Source organism: Aplysia californica, unplaced genomic scaffold (assembly GCF_000002075.1).
Source record: "Aplysia californica isolate F4 #8 unplaced genomic scaffold, AplCal3.0 scaffold00004, whole genome shotgun sequence".
NCBI classification, from domain to species: Eukaryota; Metazoa; Mollusca; class Gastropoda; order Aplysiida; family Aplysiidae; genus Aplysia; species Aplysia californica.
In genome coordinates, this window is record NW_004797274.1 from 278,286 (window position 1) to 287,820 (window position 9,535).

The 9,535-nt window shown below is 39.9% G+C and overlaps 1 protein-coding gene across 1 annotated transcript in view; it reads left to right on the plus strand.

The window, feature by feature from the left end:
- LOC101860776 (ankyrin repeat and fibronectin type-III domain-containing protein 1) overlaps nt 1-8,392 on the plus strand; it is a gene marked incomplete at its 5' end in the record, with an annotated part of 9,440 nt that extends 1,048 nt beyond the window's left edge. The window contains 7 exon segments of the mRNA XM_013079632.2: nt 1-67; nt 1,723-1,944; nt 2,864-3,030; nt 3,472-3,596; nt 4,297-4,482; nt 5,383-5,483; nt 6,488-8,392. Of these exon segments, the coding sequence (XP_012935086.1) occupies nt 1-67; nt 1,723-1,944; nt 2,864-3,030; nt 3,472-3,596; nt 4,297-4,482; nt 5,383-5,483; nt 6,488-7,414 (1,795 nt within the window).
- Nucleotides 8,393-9,535: the final 1,143 nt, after the last annotated feature.

The following is a 9,535-nucleotide window of genomic DNA, read 5'->3' on the forward strand; positions in this document are numbered from 1 at the left end:
GGAGAAGACGAGCAGTGCCGGATCAACCTTCAGGTGCAAACTTCTCCAGGCTATCATCGCTCTACAGGTAAGAGGGTCTATAGTGTTGTTCGTACATTGTTGTTTGTTTTTGTTGTTTTGTTTGTTTGTTTTGATTTGGTTTGGTTTGTTTTTTTTGTTGTTTTGGGGGGGGTTGTGTTTGTTTGTTCGTTTGTTTGTTTTTGGGAGGGTCTTGTTTTTTGTTGTTTCGTTTTGGGGGGATTTTTTGTTGTGTTTTTGTTGTTATGCTTTTGGGGGTTACATAGTTTGTCGATTGTTTTTGGGGGTTTTTTGTTGTTGTTTTTTTGTTGTTGTTTTTTTTTGGTTTGGTTTGGATTGGGTTTTTTTATGTGCGGTTTTATTTTTTTATTGTGTTTTTGAGTTTTGTTTTTGTTGTGTTTGTTTTTCGTTTTCGTTTTTTGTTTTTTGTTTTTTGTTTTTTGTTGCTGTTTTTTTTTCGGGGAGGCGGGTTTGTGGGGGGGGGGTTCTTTTTCCATCAGGATGGCTTATATTTTGGGGCGAGGAAAACAAGGAATGCCTAACCCAGTACCGCTCCACGATGATACAGTTGGCGAACTGTGTAGTCTGTAAGTTGTGGGCAGTAAAAGATAAGAGAAGCCGACCGCAACAGCACGACACAGTTATATTTAGTCGTGCTTCTCTTTTTTTTTCTTGCCAACAACTCACTGATAAAACAGTTCAGTTGGCAAACTTTTGCGGTTTTGTCGCACTGCTGTATTTGGGCTTACGCCTATAGAGAGTGTAGTTTAGCCGATGTCACGCGTGCATCTATGCTACCCATCTACACATTGCGAGCTCTAATCTTGGAAGAGGCTGTAACGTAATGATTAAATTAAACAAAGGAGAGAAGGAAGTTAGTGCTTTCAGATTTTACAACGTTCAAGTCACGTGGTAGAAGGAAGGTGAAGAATTTTATGCAGATAGTGAAAGAAATAGTTCTTGCCGGTACATGTATATCACGAGGATTGCAGATTTTGTTTTTCATTCAAAAAGTTGGCAGCCCTGACTTCAAAACGCCGGTCTTTGATGAAACATTCCAGAGTAAACGAGATAAAAATGCTTGAAACCCACTCTCTGTCGTTTTCCCAACTGCTGTTGGGTCGACGTCTGTGCATACCCTCTACTGGTTCTGTTTGTCTTGGATTTTCCCCAACCACGAATGACCTATATCGAATGAATATGTGCTGTCCGTTTACTCAAACAAGTTCAGCGAATGATTGAATATAATTTGAGAGTACGCATTCTGATTTTGTCGACAACGCCTAAAGACTCACTGTTTTGGGGCACTTATAAAAAAAACAAAAAACAGCAAGAGACATAACTTCGTCATTCGTAAAGAATTATTTTTCAAATCGATTTTGTTTTAAATCAGGACCTTTACAAATCAACCAAAGTCAGTAGTATATCGTGCTTCAATTCAGTTTTTGGGGGATTTTCTTTTTTGCTTGTTTGTTTGTTTGTTTGTTTTTGCTTGTTTGTTTGTGTTTGTTTGCGTACTTGTTTTTTTGTGTGTTTTTTATTTTGGTAAGTTTTGGAGTTTGGGGGGGGGATGTTTTGTTTTGATTGTGGGCGGGGGGAGGGGGGGGCATTTTTCTCAAAACGACCCTCACTCAAGGTGACTTGTACACACTATTGTTCTGACCCCTTCCATTTTTGTTTGTCCTCGTGTCCGTCTTCATATAGAGCGGCTTGGGAATCCAGGATCTGGGTCAGTTTTTCCACCGTCCTGTGCGAGACAGCCACGGCAGCACGGTCATCACAGTGGTCAACAACGTGCGCGACCCCAAGCTGGTCACCCTGGGCTCCTGCAAGTGGGTCACCTTCGGCAAACTGGCGCGGCGCCAGAGCCTCTCGTCTGCCGTGGAAGTGATGGACGCCCACAGTCTCTTGGTCAGCGCGGTTCCTGTGAGTAGATTTTAATTTGTTAATTAATTAACTCTAGCTCTCTAGATAGGCAGGGGTTTTTTTTGTTGTTGTTGTGGGCAGGGGGGAGGGGGGGGAGGGGGGGGGAGGGGGGGGGAGGGGTAGTAGAGTTTTCACTGCGCTTTTGCAACTTCATAAGATCATATGACATATGGGCAGTTTTATTTATCTTTTGGGATCATTTGTTTTCTTGCAGTATAAAAAAATACAATATATACAATTCCCCAAAAATATTATTGAAATAATCTTACAATTAATTTTTTTTTCTTGGGTGGGGGGGGCGGGCTATAGATCTACGTTTTCTTGCATATTTGGAAACAATAAAATTGCAAACTTATGATATTATTGCAATGGTTTTCACCCAATTCTCTACCCACTCCCCCCCAAAAAAAATAAAATAAATAAATAAAGGGACACAGTTTACATCAATCATGTAGGAGGCGGGCTACTTCGACACTTCATGGCATGCAGGGTCAACTCAGGTTACGTGGTGTGCAACATCCCAGTAGACAGGCAGATATACTCGACATTTTTAAAGCGTCTATGCTCTGGAATCAAACTCATATCTTTTAATATCTTTTACATTCAGCTGTGAAAAGCTTTACCACTACACAACAGAGACGCCACAGTTCTCGAGACTAAAATGTGTAACATGTTACTTTCAATGTTTTTCTTTCCGAAGTGTGTAATTCAAAGAAAAAATTAAAGCTGTATTGTTCCTATTTCCTATCACGAACGTCTATCGTCCTTATCTCTCTTCCTTTAGTGTGTATGCGTTGCTACTGTCTTGTAACACATCTAATCTTTGGCACTTATATGACCTAATTGTGTTGAAAGTGCTGTAAAACTCTTGCCTCAACTAGAACTAACACTGTAACGGTTTTGCTGTACCCTTTTCCAGGAGATGATCATGTACAACCAAGTGAGTGGGCTCTGCCTACAGCGTGGTCTCTACCTAGGCTACATCAAGCTACAGGCTTCAGTGGAGGTTTTGAGAGTGATGGTACCGAACAAAATGCCGAGTTGTGTTCCTCATGTCAAGATTAGAGATTGTCCAAATGTGTCAAGGTATGGAAGATACGTAAATGTATTTTTTAAAAATATAAGTCAGTATGCTTTCATTAGAAATTGTACAACACTGGTCAGATGTTGATTTTTTACTCACTTGAGAACTTTGAGAAAATGGAGGAGGTGACTTTTCTGTGCGTCACCATTCTGCATAAAAACGGGCTAAAGGAACTGCACATATTAGAATCTATTGTCTTAAATATTTCTAAATATTATGTTCTTCAAGCCAATATCTAAATTACTGTATTTTCTGTCAAAGGCAATTAGCCCTCCCTTTGGATGATTTTATCTGAATTAGTTTTTTAACATTTAATTTTTTTTCCTCTTTTCACTCTTTCTCGTTGTGTTTTATTGGGATCTAAGCATGTAATCTTGTGCCAAACATGTCTTTTATTCTAAATTCTTGCTGTGGTTTTAGCAATGTTCTCTCTCATTATTCAGGGAGGAGTGGGAATGGTTGCAAAAGTCAGCTGATAGCAGTTCCTTGGGAGCGAACCTGACACAGTCCCAAGAAAACTTTCAACAAATCCTTTCCAAAGCTGTAAGGAAACTCTTCACACAGTTGGGTAAGCAGGTTTTGTCTTTCATATTATAGTGCTGATACTTGTATGCGAAGACTCGGTGTCAAAGTTATAAAGTGTACACATATCAGTGGAAAAAAGAAACAAAGAAAAGTTGTTCTGGTAGCGAATGGAAGCCCTGGGTTTCCTGTGTTGTTGTTTTTAATTTAATTTTTTTATTTGTTTGTTTGTTGACGGTTTTTGTTGTTCTTGTTTTGGGTTTTGGGGTTTTTTTTGGGGGGGGATTGTGATTGTTTGAGGGTTTTTTAAAGATTGATACAGGCAACATCACCCTAAAGAAGCCCCACGGTTTATTACATATTATATTATTTATTAAAAAGCTTTATATTTTAATTACCAATTTTCCTTTTAGACTTTCTTGATTTCAAGTTTTAGTAAGTTTACTGTTAATCTGACATGATTTTTAAAAAATTTAAATACGAGAAATTTTTGTAAGGACTACTGTGTTATGGATTAAACGTGCCTACGAACGCTGGTAAGTTGAGGGGCGGAACGTCCTCCTAGTTTGCCGCCCATCTCCGACAGGTCAGAATTAAGTCCACGGAGAACATCTTTCCTCGTCTCTCCTCCTTTTTTTGGTGTATATTACTCTCTTCTAACACCTCTGAAATTGGGCACGCCAGTATGACCTAATTATGTTGCAAGTGCCATAAAGCTTTTACTTAATCCCACCATCTATCTTCAGGCCTGTCCGATGACGTCATGTCCACTCACCGCCTGTACGACCTGGAAGTTCTGGAGCTGTCCCCCACCGTGGCCATGATCCTTGTGCTGCCCTCTATAGAGGACATCTGCATGGTCCCGGGCCACTCAGACAGTCTGGCCACCAAGACGGACTACACCTTCCTTCCCGTGCAGATCTTCGAGTCGAGTGAGTTGTCACGATCATCAACAACCATAGAGAATGATGAGATTGTAAAAGGGGGGGGGGGATTGGGGGGGGAGGGGGTTGTATGTTTTTTGTGTGTGGGGGGGGGGGGGGTTAGGGGGGTTGTTTGTTGGGTTTGTTTTTTCTTGGGGGGTTTTTTAATTGGGGGGGTTGTTTTGTTGGGGGGAGGAGGGGGTGGTTGTTGTAGTTTCGTTTCGTTTGGGGTTTTTAATTCTTTTTCTTTGTGGGGAGTAAGATGTTACAATCGTGAGGTTGGGGATAGTGGTATATTTTTTGGTTTGGTTTTTGTTTTTTTGTTTTTAGTTTCGTGTATTTTGGGAGGGAAATCTGATGTCTATCACGACTTCATCAAATTAGAATCACTTAGCGCGCTCATATGACCTTAGCAGTTGCGAGCGCCGTAAAACCTTATACTATACATACATACAGAATCACTTATAAAATGTTGTTTTCGTTACTTTACTTTTTCATTCCTCTGGTATCCTTAAAATGTCGAGTTTCGGTCATGTGCTAGGCGTGTAGTGTCTGTGATAGATATGTTATGTTGTTCCTGGACCTTTTTAACCCCCATCTAACAATGTCTTTCTTGGTCTTCCTCTTTATTTAAAGCCGGATTCTCGGGGGATGTAAGCTCTAGCCACTAGTTGTTTCTGGGGCATTCTGATTTGATGTCCAAACCATAATTTGACTCTTTGACGCTCTATGAATGTTATTACTGGTGGTATTCCAGTTTGTAGATTTAGGGTTTCGTTTCGTATGCAGTCTCTTCTGGTGACGTTGTTTTCATTTTTACTTCCTTATAAAGTCAAATTATATACTTTGTGATAGAACTATCACTGATAACAAATTATGATTCCACTTTCTGTTTCTTTTCTTTTCCAGTCCACATGAACGCATACTTGCCGGAGTTCTTTTCCTTGTACGCACGTCTTTCAGCAATCGTGGAGATGGATGGAGTCTTGGCACAGCAGGGACACAGAGAGGTAAACTTTTCGCCTCTTTTATATCAATGATTATTTAATTTCACTTGTAACCAAAAAAACGCATAACATGATATGGTATAATCGTCGGTTTGACTGGTTTCCTGACAAATTCCAACAATCCAAAAAGAAGAATGAATGGAAAAAAATAATTCCTGCGCAAAATTTAGGGATTTCAAATTTGTTTCTTTCTATCTTTTTTTTTTTTTTTTTTTTTGGGGGGGGGGGATTATATTATTATCATTTGATTTATTGCTAAATAGTTATAATGGGTGTCCATCCTTGTTCTGATGAAAGGTTGTTGTTGTTGGGGTTGTTTTGTTGTTGTTGTTTTTTTTTTTGGGGGGGGGGGTATTTTTTATTGTTTTATTTTATTTGTTAATAGTCTTTTTAAAAAAGTTTTCTTTCTTTCTTTCTTTCTTTTTCCCCCCTTTTTTTTTTGGGGGGGGGGGGGGTTAGACTCACAAAATATCAAAATATGTCCTGCCCTTTTAGCAAAAGAGCTAACAGTGGCATATTTATGTCGTTTAATTTTGGTCTCTGCCTACAAGCTTTAGAATTAAAAGGAAGTGTTTTTACAAGAAGCTAAAAACTTGCGAACATTATGGCACTGATACTAAAATTACATAGAAAGCATGTCTGTGGTTAATAAAAAAGTGTGTGTGTTTTGAAAGTGTTTCCCCCATACATATAACCACAAGAAAATGTGTATTATTCTTTTTTAGTCTAAACCAATTGATATTAATTATAATGATAATACTGAATATATGTGTTGATTGGTGGCAAAATCTGCAAAAGTAATGCAGTCATGTTTAGAATGTGCATTGGATATTAAAAGGGAAAATCAGTTGATATGGGTTTTTTGTTTGTTTGGTTGTTGTTGTTATTTATTTATTTTTTTATTTTTTTTGGGGGGGTGCTTTTTTTCCCCTTAATTACTTTTAGTTATTGAGTTTACTATATTTTGGAGCAGATTTAGAGTGAAGTCTGTTCTGTTCCATCGACAGGCTTTTTCTTCTGAGGAACTGAGCAAGGCGAAGGAGCAGGTTGAAGTAACAGCACACCTGCAGCAAAATCTGGACCGGGTGTGGAAGTGTGCGCGGTGGATCAGAGACATCACGACTTACGCTCGGAGCAGGGAGAGGAAAGCCGGCATTCAGCTGTCCCACATTTTAGGGAGATCGGGGACATCGTCGTCGTTCTCTGGTAATAGATCCTCTCTGATTCAAAGCAATGGGACACACCACAAGGCTTCAGCAAATACCTCTTGGAATTTTTCTCACAACAACCGGTCAAATGTGATAAGCGTTGGCAAAGACAATCGGAGAATCGCCAAATTCTTTGACCCGAACGAAGAAACTCCGCACAGCTCCGACAGTATTAGTGTTGGTGGAATGACCACAGGTTCCATGGATTCGGATACAACGAAACCCGGGTCAACCACGTCAGTGCCATCTACCCCCTCTCAGCAACACCCTCCCTTTCATCCGAAATTGTCCCCATCGTCATCGGTATCCTCATTGTCAACGACAGCATCTTCATCCTCGCAACTCTCTCCGGATCAACCTCAGTCGCCCCCGGACTTCAGCTCGGGCATCATCAAAGTCCACGCGCTGTACGAGACGGGGCTGAACAAGAGCGTGAACATAAAACTGCACATCACCGAGCACACGACCTCGAGGGACATCGTGAACCTGGTGGTGAGACACCTCAACACGGTGGTGAAGAACAAGGGCAAGGCCGTGCTCACCTACCCGGAGGAGTCCCTCAACAACTTCTGCCTCGTGCTTAAGTTCCAAGGTCACGAGAAGGTGCTGAGGGACGACTTCAAGCTGCTTCAGCTCAAGGGGCAGCTGCAGAGGGCCAAAGTCTGTGTTACCATGGTGGACACTATGTTCTCCGAATCCGAGCTCGGTGAAGCTACTGTTGTGTAGATAGATAGCTTAACTGATACAGAATAGACGCACGATACAGTCGAAATTGTTCAAGACGGCCATCCATTGTCGTGGTGAAAAGTGCTTGTCTTAGACAGGGGGACGTCTTTGACAGTGATCTTATAATATATTAAAATGCAAGGGGGAGGAGTCGTAAGTGGACATTCGTGCAGGTGGGTGTCTTGGACAGGTGACCGTTAGGGCAAGTTTGACTGTATGTTGAGATTCAGGATTTTAGTGGTTATACGTTGTTTTAGGCATCAGGGAAATTCCTATATGTTTGGAAACAGTAGATCAGAAACCTTCCGATGTCTTTTGGGTTGTTTTGTTTTAGATCTGTGTCAATATCTTTGTTGTTTTAACAATCGAACGATGGTGATAAAGCAAGAGTAGCTACAGTTCCCTTTCAGAGATTTTCTGAGATTTTCTATGTCGGCTGATACATAAGCTATATTCTAGGATAATACTGGGTTTCGTCATCTGACCTTGAACAGCTTTCCCTCCTTTACAACAGAAAAGTATGTACCCACAGACGACGCAGAAAGTTATTTTGCGGACTCTTGTAGAAACAGTTTCTCTGTCAATGATTTTGGCTTTTGAAAAATTTGGTCAAATCTTACGCTTGTATTATGATATCCAAGACTGTGCACTCTGACGTACTTCCGGTTCACCATGGAACGTACCATTTGCCTCTATTTAGAACCAAATGAAGAGTAAGAAGATCAAAGTTACGCACGCATTTGACCTCAGAGAGAATGTCATTTTGACCCTCATGTGCACACCAATTGTGTGAATCAGCAGCGCAGCAAAGTTTATAAAGAGAGGAAAGAGTGGTGACCATGACTGTATCCGGTCAAGGACATTACATGTATAATTATTCTAAGTCTATGGGTTGAATGTATCTACCATTTAGTGTTTGGGTTTTTTGGGGGCAAAAAATTATTTCTTTATAAAATGTGAGGCAGCGTGGTGGAATCAGGCTCTCGTCAAAATAATCAAAGTGAAGAAACTTGCATTTTTCCGTAGGTTTCTGAATTTTTATCAAATTTGTGTTTTTCGGCTCAACACATTTCATGATCATTAAAGAATTCATTTCTGTGTGGATTTTTCTGAAAAACGTTAATTAAAGGCACAAAAAATGTAAATTTTCAGTTACCACGGACTATTAAGATAAGGAAATAACTAATCTTTGGCGGCTATTTTCTCACTAATTTTACCTCTGAAAACAGGTGACCCCCTTCTATCGCAAATATCTCGACTTGTATTCAAAACAAATGGATACTTTTTTCATTCAAATTAAGACAAGTGAACAAGCTTTAAGATGATACCAATAACTCTACATGCCCAAAAATTGACGATAGCCTGATTCCACCACGCTGCCTCACAAATGTTTCAGTGATTCACACAACTCACATTGTAACATTCACTACGTTGATGACGACAAATTGTGGCACTGCAAGAAAGCTTGAAGAAACCTTTATCGGATTAGATTTATTGCAGAATTTCAGACATCGTATCTGTTATTTTTATAAGAAACTGTGATCGAAAGAAAGATAAGAAAATAGTTCCTCCGAACTGACACTGCCCAAAGCGTATGAGAGTGATTTGTACTTACCACTATTTATTCATATATTCTTATAAATTATTTGTCTATTTCTGTGTTCCTGTTGCTACAGTACTAATATCTAACCCTGATGCTCGTGCAAATAGCGACGTTTCCACATACTAGGAGGCAGCATATTCTATAATATAGGTTTCCAACGTGAAGGATATAAAATCGGAAAGATGTAGGATGTGTCAAAAATGGCTGAATCTGACTGTATTGACAATTTTTAGTCACCAATCGGAACTGTGGTATGAACTTCAAGTGTAAAAGAGAGGGAAAAAAACATACCGGTACGCAACATGAATAGCCATTCTATCCATTCTATAGACCGGAGAAATTTGTCTTTAATTAAGCTTTACAAAGTTTGACCACAACAAAGCTCTATATTCTTAGTCACATTGCAGATGTTTTGAATGTACTATTGAATAACGAATGTGCATCGCTTTGGTGTTTAAGAGGTAAATTGTAGATCTGCGTTACCTGGCAGTACACAAGTACCCTGGGTGTTCTTTTGC